This window comes from Sitophilus oryzae, unplaced genomic scaffold (assembly GCF_002938485.1).
Source record: "Sitophilus oryzae breed Bouriz unplaced genomic scaffold, Soryzae_2.0 scaffold_1301_pilon_pilon, whole genome shotgun sequence".
Taxonomy (NCBI): Eukaryota; Metazoa; Arthropoda; class Insecta; order Coleoptera; family Curculionidae; genus Sitophilus; species Sitophilus oryzae.
The window spans coordinates 86,227-106,753 of record NW_022145951.1 but is presented as its reverse complement, the minus strand read 5'-3'; the positions used below and the strand labels follow the sequence as shown (position 1 = coordinate 106,753).

Below are 20,527 nucleotides of genomic sequence, written 5' to 3'. Positions count from 1 at the left end.
AAAGCATAGATGTCAAGATTTGTTGTTTTTACAAAATCAAAATGGACATGTTTCACATTTTTCAATTTCTGTTTCACTATTCTAGTTTAAACTTGTAACTAATTATAGCTTTAAAGTAAAGTGACCATAATGACGTCAAATAATGTAATTAAAATATTTATACTTTTTTATTACTATTTATATACAGGGTGAGTTTCCTACGATGTTCTCTATGGGTATCTCGGAAACTACTGGAGATAGAGAGTCGCTTAAATGGGGAAAGAATTGTAGTTTTGTGGGGTCATAAATATGCGCCTTTCAGATTTTTGAAAAAATTCATGGCTTACTAGATATTTCGAAAAAAACAAATTTCGGCTATTTTAAAAATTGTCCCTAATTCCATTATAAGCTATTTTAGACAAAAAGTTTTCAGATAAAAGTTGTAGATAATCACATCCCTAATGAGACTGTGTCCTCAGTTTTCTTCTAATGCCTGTCATTTTTGACATATGATACAAACATATGTTTTTTTAAATGGAAACCATAGTTGGCCATGATTTCATAAAAAGCGCCATTTTTTAAGATTTTTAGCGATATAAGCTATAATATGTTTTCTTCGAAAAATTACTGAGTTATAGTCAATTCTTATCATTTTTAAACAATTTCACTTAGTTAGCCATGGAAACAAGTTCAATCGTAGTTGCTCTCGAGTAGCGGTACTAGTGAAGTTTAATTAAGTCGACCGGTCCTTCTATGAGAATAGGTAGTAGTTCAGTTTTAAAAAGATGCAACTCAAAACAATGGCGGATTTTTTAAACACTTTCTAAAATAACTTAAAGTGTATGCAGTGATTATTTTTTTTAAGTTTTTGTTTGTGCAATGTAAATTGTAAGGAACCGTTTAGTAATATATTCTGACTTTTTATAAGTTATAAATCACAACAGAATAAGAATACCATGCAATCTAATTGAAATTAGTCAAGAAAGATAAGAATTGGCTAAACTAAATTTAACTTTCCTAACATGTCTTGAAAACCGTTCTCTAAAAAACATAACATTCACCGGTCAACGTATCCTCGAAAATGTATGGTCAAGAAAAGTTGAACCAATAATTCTACACGCTTTTCTTCATTTGAAAAATCCATATTTACAATGTTTGCTTATTTTAATTTACAAAGTTTGGATGTGACAGCTTCACATTTCTGAGAGCAAAGGCGATTAAGTTTGTTTCCATGGCTAACTAAGTGAAATTGTTTAAAAATGAGAAGAATTGGCTATAACTCAGTAATTTTTCGAAGAAAACATATAATCGCTTACATCGCTGAAAAGCTTAAAAAATGGCGCTTTTTATGAAGTCATGGCCAACTAATGTTTCCATTTAAAAAAACATATGTTTGTGTCATATGTCAAAACTGACAGACTTTAGAAGAAAACGGAGGGCACAGTCTCATAAGGGATGTGATTATCTACAACTTTTATCTGAAAACTTTTTATCAAAAATAGCTTATAATGGAATTAGGGACAATTTTTAAAATAGCCGAAATTTGTTTTTTTCGAAATATCTAGTAAGCCATGAATTTTTTCAAAAATCTGAAAGGCGCATATTTATGACCCTACAAAACTGCAATTCTTTACCCATTTAAGCGACTCTCTATCTCCAGTAGTTTCCGAGATACCCATAGAGAACATCGTAGGGAACTCACCCTGTATAGTTTCGTATGCCGGCCTGTGTAATATGATTAACTGTTTTTACTCTACAAAAACAAATTTTATGTTTACCAATTCTGTATTGACAGAATTTCTGAGACCTGACATTTAAATCTTTGAACATAAATATCTCAAAAGAATCCCTGAAAGCTTTATTTTCGAAAACACTAGTAGATTTTATATTTCAACTTATGATCTACCATACGGACATCTTGTGGTCAAAAAATAAACCTTGTTAAAGTAGCCTTTTAAATGACAATCGATGATAATTTCTATCGGGTGCATACTTTTGCATCATTTATTAAAAATAGATTCAAAAATTAATATTAATAATTAGTTAAATACCGCAAGTAGAAATAAATTTAAAAAAAATCATCATTATTAACAGGCAAATCTATTCAATATTTTGCTAAATAGATCTGGGACTTAAATCTCTTTTCTTCTTTTGTTCTAAACTAAATATTAGTTTTTGATAAATGTTTATGTCAATTTTTAATAAATGACAAACTTCTGACGGAAATAATCATCCTTGGCCACTTAAAAAGTCACTACGATACCATTTTCTTGACCATAGGGTATGTTTGTAATAGCATAATTTATATGACGTTTTTTGAAACTAACTACTCTCTATTAATTTTAATAATTCTATAGATTTGTATTTTGTAATAGAAATTATAAAAGTACTAATTATATTTTTTACATGATTCGATGTTACTTTTTTTAAACATCTTTTTATGAATTTTGAATTATATTTTAAGAACTGAACAAGAATTCAACAAGTTGTTATATTTCAGAAATTAGATGTGTAGTCAAGAAATATTGTATAATTAATTCTATTCTGATTTTTGGATTTCACAATTATAAATATACTGAATTAAATAATATTTTGTAAAAGCAACAGTTAACAATAATTTTTATTAAAGTTATAGTTCAAGACTCCAGAATTATATGTGTCAAATTTGTATTATTTCACGTCAATAATTAGTAATATATGTAGTTAGAATTTTACAATTAATTAAACTAGTCTGTTCTGTGATAATAAATTGTTATTTAATTTATTAGATATAGTTAAAATATAAAGTTTAAGCTATATAATGTAATATAGGTGTTTTAACTGAAACTATATTAAAATAAAAGTCACTGTACTGTATAGTCTGTTCAACAAGAGAATCCATGACAGCGACAGTTGTGTCTGTCATAATTCACAGGTAAATTGTATTTTCTGCCATTTTTTTATGTCATCAGTCAAAATCTTCCCTGGCTTGTTGGACAGACTATATTCAATTTATCTGTCTATTTTAAAACAATATTATCGATAATATTATTCTGCAATTGAAATAAAAACTATTGTTGTATTTCTTTCTGTTGTAATATATTAAGAAATATCACTGTAATAAATGTAAATTTAAATTATTTCTTTTGTGAAAATAAATGTATTAAAACTTTAGTGTAGACATCTTTTTTTCTATCTAACTTAAATTTAACTACATTAACATACCTATATACGAGCCCTAACAACTATATGTTGGGACAAGGTCATATTTTGCAATTATTGCCCTGGTTTTTCAAAATGACTGAAAAATATATGTTTAATTTTTTAAATATAAACATAGCCATATATCCTAAACAACTTGACAATATTTTTATGAATTTGTAAATCAATCCATATTTACAGTAGCGGATTTTGTTCATAAAAGGACAAATTTGCTGACAACTAAATGTTGGGACAAGTATTTTTAAATAATTAATATCATCATAGGCAGCTTTGCTATAAACGTCACAAATGTCGCAAACTGTTTACTTCAGCATTGACAGCTTGTAAGTGACTCGATACTTTGAGTAGTGAGATTTACTGTAAGTAATTTTAATTTTTTTAATTTTCAATTTTGTTAATTTAATTGAAACTAGTAAAAACTACGCGAAATTATCATTCGTCAATACAGTACGGGAAAAACAATTCGAAAAATTTCTGATGATTTAAGTTTTCCAAAAACGACGGTCTTTAATATAATAAAAAAAATAGGGCGAATCTGCCAATGTAGACGTGAGAGGTAAAAGTTCGGGAAGGCCAAAAACTGTATCTCAGAGATATTTACGAAATTTAGTAAAAATTTGCAAGTCTGCGAGAAGAAGTACTCTTCGCGAAGTAACAGTTAAATGGAATACTGTAACTAGTTTAAATATATCAAGAGAATGTTGCCGAAAATATATCCATAAATGCTGTCTGGGGTTTTACAAGGTAAACTTTATTTTGTGTGGATAATCAATTACCTGAAGATTATTGATACAAATTCTTATTTAGGCCAAAGAAAAACCGCTACTGACAGAAATTCAAAAGAAAAATCGCTACAATTGGGCAAAATCCATAGATTTGGTAAGAACAGATATCACATTAGACATTTTAACCCGATCAAACAATCGGAGGTTGACTACGTACTGTAAAAACCAACTGAGATAGAGAAGGCGACTTTGCCGCATCTCAAATTTGCGCCTATCTACTGAGTTTGATTTGCAGAAAAGGTGACTTTAAAACCTTTACCGGATATCAATAAATCTCAATTTCTTAATTAAATTAATAGTTTATTTTTAAAGAAGCATGCGTAATAATATGTTATTAACCAGAGGATATATGTGTTACTATTAAAGGACATGTTTACTGTTTAATGTGCTGAAACGTCTAGAACTATTGGCAACGTCGCTGCTAGTCTTCCAGAATGAAATAAGCCGTCCGTCCCACCACCCCTCGCGACGGCCCTTGGTCCGTTATAGCGTACTACGTTTAGCTTGCGGTGTGTTTGAAGTCGGAATCAAGACGAAAGTGAACTTTCAGTGTTTTTCGGTGGTTTTTGTTTTTGTTTGACGTACTTTTGAATCTGCGAATTCAGTATGGTACGACAGTGTCAAGTGTGTGGAAAAATAAGCTCAAATTACCCGAATTTGTCTTTTCACAGGTGAATGTATTGTTTTCGTCATTGTACATAGGCGTCCCACAAAGGAGCCTCTCCCAATCAAAATAATTTTTAATTATATTTGTAATTAATCTATTAAAACAAGAACGTAGTAGCCAGTAATTGAATTATAATTCGTCTCAATGACTACCTAACTGTTGTAGATCATAACAAATTTGAATATAAACGTTGCATTTGAAATTTTATTATCAGCCAGAAAGTGACATTTTTTTCTTAAAATTGCGTCATTTCTTGTCATTATATACGATATTCTAAAGGAATTTTGCTCAACAAATAAACAAAGGTGTTACCCGACCTTTTTTACATTTTATTGCTTTATTATATCTGCCCCTTCGGCCTTGTTTAGACAATTTTTTACCACTGTACAAATACCTCTTCCTAGAGTTATTTGTACGGTGTGTTTACCTTTTTTTTAGAATGGGACGAACAGTAAATAATTCTTAGGCTACTAGTTTTATACATACCTATATTGTAACGAAAATTTATTTTCGTTGTGCTTGCCTTCGGATTATTTTACTTTTAAACGAGGTTTTTACAGTTTGCAATTTTACTCGCATTGACACTTGGCCTTCGGGTACCATACTTTTTCCCCGTTGGATGTTGTGCGTCGGATACTAGAATTAGATAAACGTTCAATTCGATAATCAATTATTTACAATAATTATCGTATATATATATCGTTAATCAATTGTTATAATCAATTAATATAATTAATTAATTTAAAATATATTTTTTTTATCGTTTTTTAATAATTCGCAATTGTACTTAGCAAAGTTGAACTTATTATTTGGATTTTAATATGTTTTTGTTCAACGATTATAAATTAAGTTGCTCTTTTCATGGATCGTGCCATCCATCACGAGAATCCATGGAGTACCAAATTACACCAAATTGTACGGTGTACAAAATATTGCAGACTGTAAAACACCGTAGATTGTTTAAGGCAATTCATAATACAATAGTTGCAATTTTTGGTTGCCTACCTACTGTTTGAGATTCATTTGTTTATTTTTAACAGAGGTTAAGTGAATTTTCCTTGTTATCAGTGCTAATTGATTAAGATGCAATTGTTTCCTTCATTTTTAAGGTATGTAAGGAGTCGTTAAGTATTATTTTTATTAGTAGTTGAAATTTTATCGAGAATTGGTTTAACAACGCATGACTATTTTTAATTTAATCTGATATGTCAAGATTTTCGGGAGAAGGGGTATGGTTAATATAAAACTAAAAATTTTAAAATTTTGCCTTCTTCTCTTCTCATCTCTGCTCTGGTCATTTGGTCATTATTCCAATCTCTTTGAGATTTTATTTTTTCTTCAAGATTGCACGCTGAAGGTACGATTTTATTTAATTTACTATCTGGTTCTATTAACAATTTATTTCAGCAATTATTTCATTACTTAATATATTTTTTCTAAACGTAGGTAACTACCTATTGTTTTTTTTTGTTTTTTTACATAGCTACAGTTTTTTCCTCATAAGAGCATGTGATTAGGTGCTTAGACGTATCGTAAGATAGTTTTCTTCACTAATAATATCGAGTTATATATAACTAATTATTTTCTGTATTTTTTTCTACCTATATATAAATACGGAGCACGCCACAACGTGGAACAGGAAACCACAGACAGGTGTTCGATACCGAGCCAGGCTGTCCGAGAGAACCAACTGCTGCAGGAGTACAATCAGGAATGTCCCAGGAAAAGCAGGCCCTTGGTAAGTAAAGCTTTTATAATATCATTATTATCGACTATTGTCACCTTTAAAAACTTTACTTGCCAGAGGGTGGCTTCTCCACCTGGACCCTAATGGTGGTTATTTTTCTCGTTGGACAGGCTCTTTGACAGATAAGATTTTTTTTTCTAATTTTTTCTTTCTTGCCTTATCTGTCGATTACCTTAATTTTAATAGATCGTAAATTTATTATTAATATTTATTTTTATAATTTAAATCGTCTCTTCGTATTGCATTTTTTTTAGATTTTGTTTTTAGCACGTGCAAAGTAATAAATAATTGTCTGATAGAACCACGGTTTTTTTATCCAATTTTTATTATAAAATCGTACCTATAGTTATTGGTAGTGGTCTTGATATTTTTTTTTATTAAATTGATTTTACATTTTTTAGAGAGACAGAGAGAGATATACATTTTATCTTTGCCTATTTTTTTTTAAATAATTTGGACAATACTCAATTCTAATTTCATTTAAGCTGTTATAGCCAGATTTCAAAATTTATTCAATTAAATTAAAATTTTATGAAATTTAATTATTAATATTAAATTTTCAAGTTGATAGTAGAATTTTGTCTGTTATTCATAATTTTTTTATTGGTTGGCTTTTAGAGAAGACTAACAATTTATTGGTTAAATACCAATTTGTTTTTGATGCCTTTCGGCTTTTGTATTTTAAAATTGATCAATTTTAATTTTAATTTTAAAGCTAGCTTTAATTTTTTATTCTTATTAGTAGTAATTAGATTTAATTTAAATATTGTTAAGGTAAATAACTATACCTTTGATCTAAATTTTAATTTACTGTCATTGTACATTTTATTGGCCACAACAGACAGTCGACTTGGTATTGTTGAACACTACCACATAACTGGGTACTTAAACATTATTTCGAATAGCCATACTGCTGTTTATTATCTTCTAGGAAGATACGAGAATTGATCCTCCCCATAAGTAGCTCACGCACTGAGACTGGTGGAGTCTCACAAGCTCTCCAACGTTAGCCGAACAGTTACGCTACCCACCAGCGGACGAGTGCAGCGAAGAGGGTGAGGCCTTTCTTCCAACCAACGAACCAACAGAAGCAGATGAAAATTTAAGTATCCCAGTTACATTGTATCTAACCTTATATAGTCGAGACTGTCACAGCCAGCCAATTGTATTAGTATCTTTAAGTTAGAATATAAGTAGTATTTTGCAAAAAGATCTTGTTTTATTTAATTCCAAAGCATACTTCTAAATTCATCAACATCCAGAATTTTGTGGGTTATACATTTGGCGCCCAACGTGGGGCCAAATGTATTATATATAAATGTTACATACATACCGAAACAGCTAGGCGAAAAGAATGATGCAAACATAGTTTGGATCTCAGGTGATCTATTTCCTTTCCCCACCCTTTCATCTACATAAAGGTGCGTATTCACTATCCGAACGAACGCTACTATCCAACGAGCGAACGTCCAGTCTTGTTCGCGCGGTTCTATAATTTTCATTCGTTTGCGAACATCTCTGATATGCCGACTGGAAACGAATGATGGGGCGAACCGAATGGCGAACGGCCGCATGCATTCGGTTTGCTGTCCAAATATACCGAATTTCATTCCTTTGTTCTTTCGGATAGTGAATACGAACCTTAACATTAAGCACCGCCCCTCTCAGTGCGTTCTCCCACCATGCTTATGCTTTACCTTGCCCACACCCGTAAAAACCGGCAACACTGTATCGGTCGCACCGGCTCCTCGCCGGCCCCTTTTGATACTGTCTCTCTGTCTGTCAACCGGTCATTTATATTATTCTCTGTCTTACACGATAAAATCCTATACACAGTAATCAAATGACCAGGTCGGTATACGGGAGCTATTATGATTATTATTATTATTCTCAATATAAAGAGCGATTCAAATTTATCAGCACGTTATGAAGCGATCAGCATTGATTAAAATATACCGGGTGCGTCTCAAAAGTGGCACATCCCTATAATTTTTTTATTTTTTCAGATAAAACAACGAAATTTGGTATGTTAGTATATGACATAAATTAGGATTAATTGATGTATTCAATTGTTTTTGGTCACTTCCTGTTTCACCGAAAATTTCGCCCCTGTAAGAAAATTAAAATATTATATGATAGCAGGGTAGTAAAATTGCCAATTCGGAGCAATTAATAAAAAGAGCGAAGAGAGTTCAAACTTGAAGGAGGATAACTATTCATATGGCTGTTTTTCAGCACTTTTAGCACTGAATCACTCTGTATAGTAATAACAATAGAATCGATAGCTAAGGTGAACAATCTTCAAGTATTTAATTATCAATCTAGTGATTGTAACAGGCTTGGATGATAACAAAATCAATAGTAGTTATTCTGAAAATATTTTGTATAGTCATTTGCTATTGCATTTAAATTTCTGTAAAACTAATCATTCGAAATGGATATGGAAATGCCTATGTATGTAAGTACATATAAAACTTTATCAAATTAGAATATGTATTAGTACTGTTACATTTACTTAGTTCGAGTTTTCAAAATCCGCAACAGTTCTATTCAAAGCTTGGAAATTTGACAGTACACTTGGATTGGTGGTATCTATAATAGGAGTATTTATACTGGCGTTTAGTTGTTCAGCATTAAAGTATCTCAGGTAAATTAATAATATGTACTTAAAACACCTATCGAAAAATTAATTTATATAATTCTTTAATTTCTGAATAGAAAATAATCTATATAAATAAAACATAGTCGTAGTAATTTATAACTCAAGAACGGCAAAACCTTTATGACATCCTGAAACTACTCCGATTTTTAAGTATCTACGATTTATTTCTGAGACCAAGCACGAGCCCGATTACATCCTACATTTTTGCCAAATTTTGATACACTAAAATAGGAGCTATTGTTTGTTCTAACATTAACAACTATTTGCTATTTGCTCTACATAAACCAACAGTTGGTTACACTGCAATGTCGATTCTGCTTTTTCTTGTTAGTACATTAACAAGAAAAAGCAGAATCTTCTTCTTTACGTACTTACGTACTTCTTTTTTCTTTTTCTTGTAATGTACTTTCACAACTATCGAAAATAAGTATGGTTTAGTAAGGATAAGGGTAATACAATGGTAAACCTAAAGGGTTGGGATTAAAGATTGAATCTAATTTGATTTTACAACTGATTTAAAAGTCTTAGTTAAATACAAATATAATAATATGTAGAAAATTGGATGTAAAATACTATTTAAAATTAGTCAAACCAAGTCAATTCCAACTAAATTTTATCTGAAGAAATGCATATAAATTAAATGTTATATAACAGAACAAGTAGTTAAGATAGGGAAAATTAATTCTAACCCATATAGCATATTGTCGGGTGTCCCTCAAGGGAACAAATTAGGACCGCTGCTACTTTTTGTACTATTTACCAACGATCTGCCGAATTATGTCTCACAGTCATCGAGCCATATGCTGACGATTTTAAACTACCTTCTCCAATAAATTAACGCACCATATTATTAAGTCAGGTTTATTGATATTAAAAAAATCGACATATAGTAAAGTTAATTATAGTTAAACTGCTTCTTATTACTAGGTTTTACAATGGATAAAGTTTTGTTTAATCTTAAGAATAATCCCGAAATTCTAAAAAAGAAACAATTCCGAAATTAGCCGTATAAAAACAAAATTGACAAAAACATTTTCAGATGCGAGCGATTCCACCTCTGGCACGAATCTTGATATCGTTGATTCATACTTAAAATAAGCTGTCTTATTGTGTCTTGATCCAAATTTTTCCAGATTTGCATTAGCCTCTCACCCAACGCTTCCAGTTTGATTGGTTTGGGTAGTTCTGATCTTAACCGCCTATTTAAGATATCCCAGAGGTTTTCAATAGGACTTAGGTCTGGACTACGAGCCGAGGTGTCGATTTGGACCTCGTCTAGATAATTTCTGACAAATCGTGTATTATGCGGTCTGGCGTTATCTTGCATTAACCAAACATTTTCACCGATATATAGTGCAATATGAACTACGTGTTGTTGTAGGATGTCTTGTATGTACCGTTCAGCGGTTAAACTTCGATTGTTTATGACCACTAGATCCGTACCCGCCGTCAAAGAAATTCCTCCCCAAACCACAATTGACCCTCCTCCAAATAATATTGTTTGTGAGAAATTGCATTGGGCATAACGTTCATTGTACAGGCAGAATCGGGACACACCTGTAAATAGCACACTTTCACAATCAGCCTGTAACCAATTTACGTGTTCTCTGGCAAAACGTAGTTTTTCTCGTCGGTGATCTACGGTTAAAGCAGGACCTCGAGCAGCAATTCTTGGTCTTAAATCAGATTCTCTTAATCGTAATCAAACTGTTTCAGCACTAATTTACAGACCGTGGACCTCACGCAGTTGAATCTGTAAGCTATGGCAAGTGACAAAACGCTGTCTCAGAGCCAGAATTCTTAAAAATCTATCTTGATTTGGTGTTGTAATACGATTTAGACCTTGTAATACGATTTAGACCACAAACCTACGAGAATGATTTCCTGTTTCTAGGAATCTTTGTACTACCCGTGAAATAACGTATGATTAACATCAAATCGAAGACCAATTCTTCGGAAGTTCCAGCCCTCTTCCGACAACACCACAGCTTGAGCGCATTCTTCGTTAGTTAAATTTCGACTGGAACGTTCCATAATAATTAAAATTAATGGAGATTTGGAAAAGAAATACAAAGTAAAGCAGGAGGTACTTTAGAAATACTGAGAACTAATTCATTTCTGTTTGTGAATTCTTTAAAAAAAAAGTTAACAAAAAATTGGCACATATCGGACAACAACTATACGAAATATAAACTGAAGGTAGGAATTTCTCTCTGGGAAAAAATATACCGGGTCTGTTTTATAATAACATCAAATTATCTTTGAATTTCAAAGTGGTGCGTTAATTTTTTGGAGAAGTGTATACTGTATATAGAACCGTAACAACAACTAAGGACTGGGTAAAGCTGCAGTCAGACTTGAATGGTTGTAAATGGTTCTATGATAACAAAATGTTATTAAATATACATAAGTCGTAATCATAAGTGTCACTTTTGATTACAGCGTTGATAATTTTAAGATCATAGAGACAGAAAATCAGAAGTTAGGGATCTAGGTGGTTCTTTCGACAAACTTGAAATAATAACCATTACCTTTCTATTATTAATAAGGTCCTAACTGTTGGGTTCTGTTATAAAAGACACCAGAGAGTTTGAGATTTCCACATGTAAAAAACTTTATAATGCTTTTGTGAGACCAATATTAAAAGTATGCTGAGTGCTGAGTCCATAGAAAAAGTGCAAAAGAGATTTCTCAGATATGTTTGTCCGAGACGAGGTCCGAGACAACCATTCAAATTAAATCCATATATGGTTTCATATATGTATGTCAACGTTGGAGACATACTGTCTTTGGCTGTTAGAAGGAATATAGGGGAATTTCGCTTAAAATGTCATATGCGGGTAAAATGACATACTGCCCAAATTCAAATTTCCCGCGATACTACTGGTGTTGTTCTATCTCTACTTCTTCCTCACATGTGTGTCACGTGACACACTTAATACGGGATGTCAATCAATTGGCTTGTAGCTTTTAGACGAGTATATGTGTTTTGAGTCAGAAGCAGTTTTTAGTACGAGTTCCGTTTTTCGTATTTTCAAGTTAATCGTAATTTTTTTGGAAGTTATTATTACAAGGCAGGTAAGTTCCATCCGTTATCTTGAATTTCCAATGCTAATGAATCTATTAATTGTATTTTGTGAAAAGTTAGAACAATTAAATGCTGCCAATGGGTAATATCACATAGGGCTTATCAGTTTAAAATGACATAGTATGTCATTTTAAGCTTAATTTTTTTTTTATTTCCAGAGATGGTGGGAAACTACTCACGAAAGTCAGATATAGTGGAGCCAAAATGACATTAAAGAAGCGATTCAGTCCATCGAACTAGGGGAAATGGGTTGGCTAGCTGCAGCCAAAAGATTTAATGTCCCTCAAGCCACTTTGAGACGTAGGTGCCGGAATGTAAATAAACGTATTAAGGGATCAGATAAAGGTCTTGGAAGATAAACTTTTCCGAAAAGGAAAGAGAATTAGTGAATTACATAAAAAAAAGTCGAAGAACAATTTTACGGTTTAACAACTACTGAACTCCGTCACTTAGCTTATGAATTTGCAGAGCAGAATCATTTACCACACCGTTTCAATAAAGAGAATAAAATGGCTGGATGGGATTGGCTTTATGGGTTCCGGAAGAGAAATTCTGACATACCGATTAGACAGCCGGAAGCTACGTCAGTAGCCCGGGCTTCAACGTTTAACAGAGTGCAAGTAAAAAAGTTCTTTGACATTTTAGAAAATATAATAAGGGATAATGAAATTCCACCAGAGAGGATATATAATATGGATGAGTCAGGACTATCACCGGTGCAAAGACCATCTAAAATTTCAAAAGGAAAGGTCATTCTAGCCATAAATATCTACCAGCTCTAGAATATGCGAAGAGACATGGTGTGTTTTGCTATGCACACCACCTCACTGTCCTCACCGTATCCAGCCTTTAGACGTAAGTTTTTTTGGACCTTTATCAAACTACTATAATCAAGCAATTACTAAATAGATGAAGGCAAATCCGGCCAGAACAGTGACGGCGTTTCAAGTTGGGCAACTATTTTTGGAAGCCTATGAAAAAGCGGCTGTTATGGGCAATGCAGTTAGTGGCTTTAAAACCACCGGAATTTACCCTCCAAATCCAGACATTTTTCCGGAATAGATGTTTTCTCCTTCTGATGTCACGAACCTGGTCTTAGAAGAACCATCAGATCAAACTGATCTCACTGAACGTGGATATTCAGGTTTGCAAAATCAAATTGAAAAGCATCCATTAGAAATGGATACTTTTCAACAATCGACAAGCTCAGAACAAGAAACAGAATACCAGAGAGTAAGGCTAGAAGAGATAAAGCCCACTCCAAAAGCCGTGGAAATAAAAACAAAAGAAAGAGAAGAAGTCAAGGTCCTTTGGTTTTAACTTCAACACCAAATTTAGATGAATTAAAAGAGAAGGCAGAAAAACAAAAAATAGTGACGAAAAAATTTAGGTCTAAGAGACAAAAAGTGTCGCTCGATATAATGAATCGTTTACAAGACACAGAAAATGAAGAAAATCACGATCCTTTTTCCACTACTAGCGACGACAACGATGAGGTTGCTTGCATCTACTGCAATGGCCTTTATTCGCGATCCCAACCTATGGAAATGTGGGTAAAATGCCAGTCATGCATGAAATGATCTCACATTGAATGCGCCGGAATAGAGTTCATCATCAGTAGTTGTTTCTTCTTTTTATTAACGACATTGCTAACATAAACATCAGTGGCAAAATGGAGTCAAAATGACATGACACTAGCTTCAGTCCATCAACGAAGGATATCGCGGCACTTCATAGATTATATCAAATGACTTAATATCCATTAAATCTTGGTGCGATTCATAAGGTCCGGAGTGTCAACATTTCTAAAACTAAGGCTTTGATCGTATAAAAATGTTGCAGCCTTTTCCGAAAAGGAAAAATTTCTGACATACTTTAAAAAGTCGAAACACCACCATTGACGTCGGAAAATCTGTAAAGTTCTTGGGGTTTGTTGTGGACAATTCTCTGAAATGGGACATACATATCGAAGCTTTGTCGAAAAAATTGAGCTCTGCCTGTTTTGCATTAAGGTCTGTTTTTAAGGAGCTTAACTTGTCAGTGGCTAGAACTGTTTATTATGCACTTTTTGAGTCGCACCTCAGGTATGCCCTTCCATTCTGGGGTACGTGTTGTGCGGCTCAATTTGACCGCATTTTCAAGCTCCAGAAGAGAGCTGTTCGATATTCACTGGGACTAAACAGCAGAATTCATTGCCGGAGCTTTTTTAGAGAATTAAAAATATTGACTCTTCCTTCCTTATTTATATTTGAATCCGTTTGCCTAATAAGTAAACATGTATCAGCTTCTCAAGAAAGGCCAGCTCACACTTATCCACTCAGGAACGCGGAGCAAGATCTTTATCTACCTACCCCACGCTGAGAGTTAGTTAAAAGTTCAATATTATACAACTCGAAAAAAATGCACAATCACCTGCCATTTGAAATCAAATCCATAACATCATTTTTTTCATTTCGCAAAGCATTGAACTCTTATTTACTATACAAGGCTTTCTACGCCGTAAATGAATTATATTTGAATTGAAAATCGAATTTGATCTTGAAACCACTGGTCTAATGTTTGCTATTGCTATATTTACTAATGACATCGAAATTAATTTATTTAGAGGTCATTGATATTTTGCTATAAACTGGCTAAATATTTTTGAATATTATTTTAATTTTTTTTGTTCTTTACATTGTAAACATTTATAAATGTTTATTTTAACAATAAGACTGACAATATTATTTGTATAATGTTTTGTATTATCTTTTGTTTGTTTATTTGTGTACCTTGTTTTTTTTTTACTTTGTTTGTTAGTTTACCTTTGTCTACAAATTGAAAAATTTTTTGACAATAAAGGCATTTATTTATTTATTTATTTAGATCCAAAAGCTAAGATGTTTACTTGTGATATATGTGTTTGTTATATCTTCAACATAGTAGTCGATATATGTGATAAAAATGAGTTTATTTTTGCAGTGTTTACTCCTATGTCATTTTATCCGAGTATATGTGCCTAAAATGACATAGAGTATATTAGGTTAAGATTATTAATTTAAATATGTTTGTATTTGTTTAAGTGACAGTAACTGTTCCTATACTAACTTGATAAATGTTCCTATGTTATTTGTTCCTATTCTGGTTGTCGTTTGTAAAATAAAAAAGTGAGAGTTATTCTAAAAAGTATGTCATTTTAGGCGAAATTCCCCTAATGTCTGTTGGGTTTGTACACAATATTGTGAATAATATTAAACACAGGGACAGTTACATGATAAATTTCATAAATTTTAGAGTTACGAAATCTAACCTACGTTTGTTAAGCTCAGATATTTTTTGCACCGATCATTGTAGATCATCACCTGTTATAAATATGTGTCGGAACAGTAATATTTTTTTCAAAATTAAGAACAATATCGATTTCTTCAATATTAACCCAAAGGAATTGAAAAGACTAATGAATTTTGTCAGAGCAGTGTAATATATTGCCGAGCAAGATTGTTAGCTCTGTTTTTTTTATTTTTCTTTTTTGTTGCCCTTACTTAGCACGATCACCAGTTCTTACATACTTTATAAATTAAATGTTATGTTATTGATATATTTTGCATTTTTTGTAATACATGTCTATTTTGTTTAATTTTAAGTAATTGTAACTATATTTTGTATTTTTTTGACCTTTACATGTAGTTACCTTAATAGGTGTTTGTAAAGTGTAAATAAATAAATAAATAAATTTGTACTTGATTTAAATCAAATGCTAAAGTATAACCTTTAACGATGGGATTGTATAAAAGAAGCACCCTGTACACACGTTAAAAAAATATCCACCTAAACATAATATAAATAATAGAATAAAAGAAACTATATGTAAATATTACAATTTAATATTACAACTTAATTATTTCTAGGGACTACCTCAGAGCTAAACATACAAAAAGGTAAGATTTTACTGCCTACTGTTACTAAAACACTGAAGAAATACTTTTAGGGTGACTATTTTAAGTTCAGCTCATATTATTCAAACGCTGTTACAAGTATTTCAAGTTGCTATTGGTTATTTTCTTATGGCTATAGTGATGACTTATAATGGATGGTTAAGTTTAGCAGTGGTATTGGGACTCGTAACAGGATACTTTGTAGCACAGCGTTAACATTTTATTAAAAAAATTATTATTGAGTTATTTTTTACTGTAATATATTATGTCGATTTTCTTAGTTAGTTATCTCTCTTAGTTTAGTTATTCACTTTGCATTTCAATCAATAATTACAGTCAAAATAGTGATTCTAGTCTTTATGAATAACAACTATATTTGATACCAATTAAACTTTTTTTTAATTTAAACTTTTAATTACGTAGTAGAGAGGGCGATTTTGAAATTCATTGTTGGGGGGCCAACCATGGAATAGCCCGGATAGCCCGGCGCTGAATAACTTGGTATTTAAATTTCCCGCTGGGGATTCAGGTGGTAGCCACAATTGTAAATGTCAGAATTTCACATTTATTTATTTATTTATTTCCAGACACTGTATTTCGTTTGACACTTTAGTTTTTGAGTTAAAGTTTTCGGTTTATATAAATAGTGGTGTGATACTTTAGCCAGGGTTGTCAGTTTCTGTGTTTAAAAATCAGGACAACTTGCATGGCGCATTCTTTTTCTTAAATATAAAATATTATGTGCCCATGGGATTTTGAAACAATATCTAACACCTTTTTGCCTTGACTTAAAAAAGCTATCAGAAATTGATAAATAATTATGTAAAAATAAAAAAGAAACGTTGAAAACAAAATAAGTAAATGTCAATTAAATCTAAAATAATTAGAGCAAAAGTTTCAGCTGTATAATTGACTTTATTAATTTATTTAATTATTTTAAATAAAAAAAAAAAAAAAAAAAAAACTAATTCACCACAACACCAAGCTTCACCACTTTATTTTTAACCTTGGACGCGTTTCGCTAACCATGTTAGCATCATCAGTAGCGTGATGAAAACTGATGGTTAGCTTCAAATTCATAGTTAGCGAGCAATCACTGTTAAGAGTAAAGTGTTTTGGTGTATTGTGAAAGTGAATTAGTGTTTTTATTTTGCTGTTGTAACACCAAAGTTTCCAACCCCAACTGTAATGAATATTTTTTGTTTCGTTTTGTTTCTGTAATAATAAGAGCCTTGTCATTTTAATAAAATCCAGAATTCCATACAGGTCATATTAAAATTAAATAGATTTGAAGTTCCATTCTGAAGAGCTTAATTGAACATCTATTTCTAGTGTCTGCCTACTTCAAAATCATACGTGAAAATATTATTTCCACATAAACATTAGATGTACTATGTAAGTAAAACCTTAACCAATTAAAAGGTATGTTTTACTTTATTTTTTTATCTATAATTTTTTTTATACTCCATTAAAGAGTATCAGTATCTACATCTTTTAATTTCTAAAAATTCTACGATTTTAATTAATTTGTAAAATTTTTAAATTAAGTAATAAACATATTTTTTTAATAATTTTTACAATATTATGGTTTTTTTTAATAAAAATGTACGTGGCTAAACTAATAACAATCGGGACATTAGGGCTTTGGGTGGGGACGTGGGACTTTTGGATCAAAATCAGGACTGTCCCCGACAAAGCTGAGACAGATTGTAACCCTGCTTTAAGCTAAAAAATGTTTACTAGCGGACCTTGCAGTCGAATAGTTTTCTTTAGAACCTCTTTTAATTCAAAGTGTACAAGATGGCTGCAATTTTATTAGGAGAAAATATTTTTGAACAGAGCTAGTAATGGCCCTTTATGTCCCTTAAGTGCTGTTAAGGAGGTGAGTTTGTTGATGTAAATAATAAGTGCTTATATATTTATAATTCATTTCTTTTGTTTCTAAAATATTTTGATTAAAAGGAAATATGTAAAAAGAGACAACGCTTCTTCGGTCCAAGCTTAATCACGTGACAAAGGTTTATTTGATCTCAAATATATAAATTAATTTGAGTATGCAAGCAATACGTAACTAGGATACTTAAACCATTAAATTCCACGTAAAAGGTGCTTTGGAAATGTTTTCATAGAAATACAAAAATTTTCCATAGGAAAAAAGTTACAGCAATTTGTTAAAAATGCACATTTTGAAAAACACCCGTAACTCGAAACGGTAACAAATATTGATGTGCGGTTTTTCACCATCGTGTTTTTGATGAAAATTGAGCTCCAGACACCGATATTAGTTTTCGTCTATCTCCTATTTTAGAAAAGGGTGTTTCCAATTTAAAAGCGTCGAATTTGACCCACCCCTGTTACAGGGTGTCCCACTAAGAATAGCTCTGTGCTGTATCTCGGAAAGTATTAGCCGTAGAGCCCTCGGAAAAAAAAAACAATTTATAACTAAAGGGGCTATGAGAAATTGCTGGAAATGATTTTCAAGTTTGTAAAACTGCCGCTAGTGGGCGCAACTGCTATGGAAAATAAGAAAATAGAATTTTTACAGAATTTTTCCTAGATAATGAGTACTATAAATAATAACTTCATAATCTTCAGTAAATTTTGGATTTTGTTTATTAGAACCATTTTCCCCTACCTGCTAAAATAAAGTGGTGGGGGAAGATTAGATCTATCTTTATTTAAATGTTAATAACTCCAGACTGGATGATCAGAATCCAACAAACGAGGGCTTGTTTAAAAGAGCGTGTCTTACTATATATTATACCATTAAAATAATAATAATACAGTTTTGAACGTAGACGCTAGGGGGCGATTTATTACAATTTAACAAACATAGCGCGTTTTTTCAGAAAAATTAAATACAATAGTATATGAAATTTTAGCTGATGGTAAAGAGTAGTAAAAGCTTAAAAAGTCAGAGAAAAACCGCATCTTGATATCTTCTTTTAAACCAAAGATATTAGCAAAATTATAATAAATACCAAAAAATAAGCCCTTAATTATCTTATTTTTAAAACACGGTATCAGTAGCCCTGTTGATTATGCCCATTTTAAGAAATAAATAAGATAAAAACAGTTAGTTTATTTTAAAATCGACGAAATACCAGAATACCAGATGTATTCATATCTAATAATTAAGATGTTAATAAGAGTGAACAAGAAACGATGATTCAGTGAAGTCATGGTAGGCTTTGGAAAAAAGTTGCTTTTGACAATAGTATAAACGTCAAATTGTTATTAGATCAACATTTTGATAGTCTTTTATCTTTTGGTTGCTTTTTCAAAATGCCAACACAACTTCAACTACTTCAAATAATAAGGCCATTTTAAAAAAACAATTAAAACATAAAAAACGCTGCTAAGGCTATCGAAATGTTGATCTAATAACAATTTGACGTTTATACTATTACGTCAAAAGCAACTTTTTTCCAAAGCCTACCATGACATCACTGAATCATCGTTTCTTGTTCACTGTTAATAATATCTTAATTATTAGGTATTAATACATCTGGTATTATGGTATTCTGGTATTTCGTTGATATTAAAATAAACTAACTGTTTCTCTGTTATTTTTTTGTTATGACCTATGCATGCGAAATCTGGACTCTTAAAACGGACATTATAAGAAAACTGCATGTCGCACAATGATAAATAGAACGAAATATGCTGGGAATAACTAAGATAGACCGTAAAAGAATAGAGTGGATACGTCAAAACATCCAGGTAATAGATGTTATCCACAGAATCAAACCCTTCAAGTGGCAATGGGCAGGGCACCTGGCAAGAAGGACGGACAACAGGTCGACCACAAAAATTTCAGCATGGTACAAATTAGAAATTAAGAGACCTAGAGTAAGACCAAACCTGAGATGGGACCACGATATTAGGAAATTAGCAAGGATAACTTGAGCCCGCATAGCCAAGAATAGACAACAAACTACAAAAAGAGTACCGTCGTTTGGGGTGAAATTGATCTCCGGGGTGAGAATGATCACTAGATTGCATTTTTATTAATTCAAATGTAACGCGCGAATCGTCGGTTCGTTTAATGTTAAACCGCCAAGTGTGTTTAGTAGAAATATGACCGAAGGGAATGTGTACAGGTCACGTCCGTCGTTAAATCGCTCTTTTTTGTCTAAATAATACATTCAAATTGTTTAACTGTTTTTGCTTTCATTTACAACTTCTAGAACTTTGATCGGTAAGTCAAATTGTGATATAGTAACGAACACACTGATTACATGGCGCTATTTGTTAATGTTTCTGCAAGTCATATTCCGAAATTTAGTTATTTTCGATCGTGAATTATGAGATTATACTTTAATTTGTTCGAAGGAGTCAGATTAATCGTTTAGTACGGGCGGGATTGATCATCGAATGATCAATCTCACCCCGTGAACAATCTCCCCTGCGAGTCAATTGTGGTAAAACAAGAAGGAACTGTTGGTATTTCTTTCTTGTTTTTGATTCAGAAAATAAATATT

At 31.8% G+C, this 20,527-nt stretch overlaps 1 protein-coding gene across 1 annotated transcript; it reads left to right on the top strand.

Moving 5' to 3' along the window:
- The first annotated feature begins 8,723 nt into the window (after window positions 1-8,723).
- On the top strand, window positions 8,724-16,259 carry LOC115874850 (probable low affinity copper uptake protein 2). The gene is made up of 4 exons (XM_030890149.1): window positions 8,724-8,837; window positions 8,899-9,026; window positions 16,017-16,046; window positions 16,097-16,259. The coding sequence occupies exons 1-4, from the start codon at window positions 8,814-8,816 to the stop codon at window positions 16,257-16,259; spliced, it is 345 nt and encodes a 114-aa protein (XP_030746009.1). The 5' UTR covers window positions 8,724-8,813.
- Window positions 16,260-20,527: the final 4,268 nt, after the last annotated feature.

Excerpts from the sequence above, each read along its gene's own strand:
- LOC115874850 (XM_030890149.1), top strand. The coding sequence starts at position 8,814 with ATGGATATGGAAATGCCTATGTAT. Across the intron at positions 8,838-8,898 it reads ATATGGAAATGCCTATGTAT|TTCGAGTTTTCAAAATCCGC; the intron begins GTAAGTACATAT and ends ACATTTACTTAG. Across the intron at positions 16,047-16,096 it reads AGAGCTAAACATACAAAAAG|GGTGACTATTTTAAGTTCAG; the intron begins GTAAGATTTTAC and ends AAATACTTTTAG.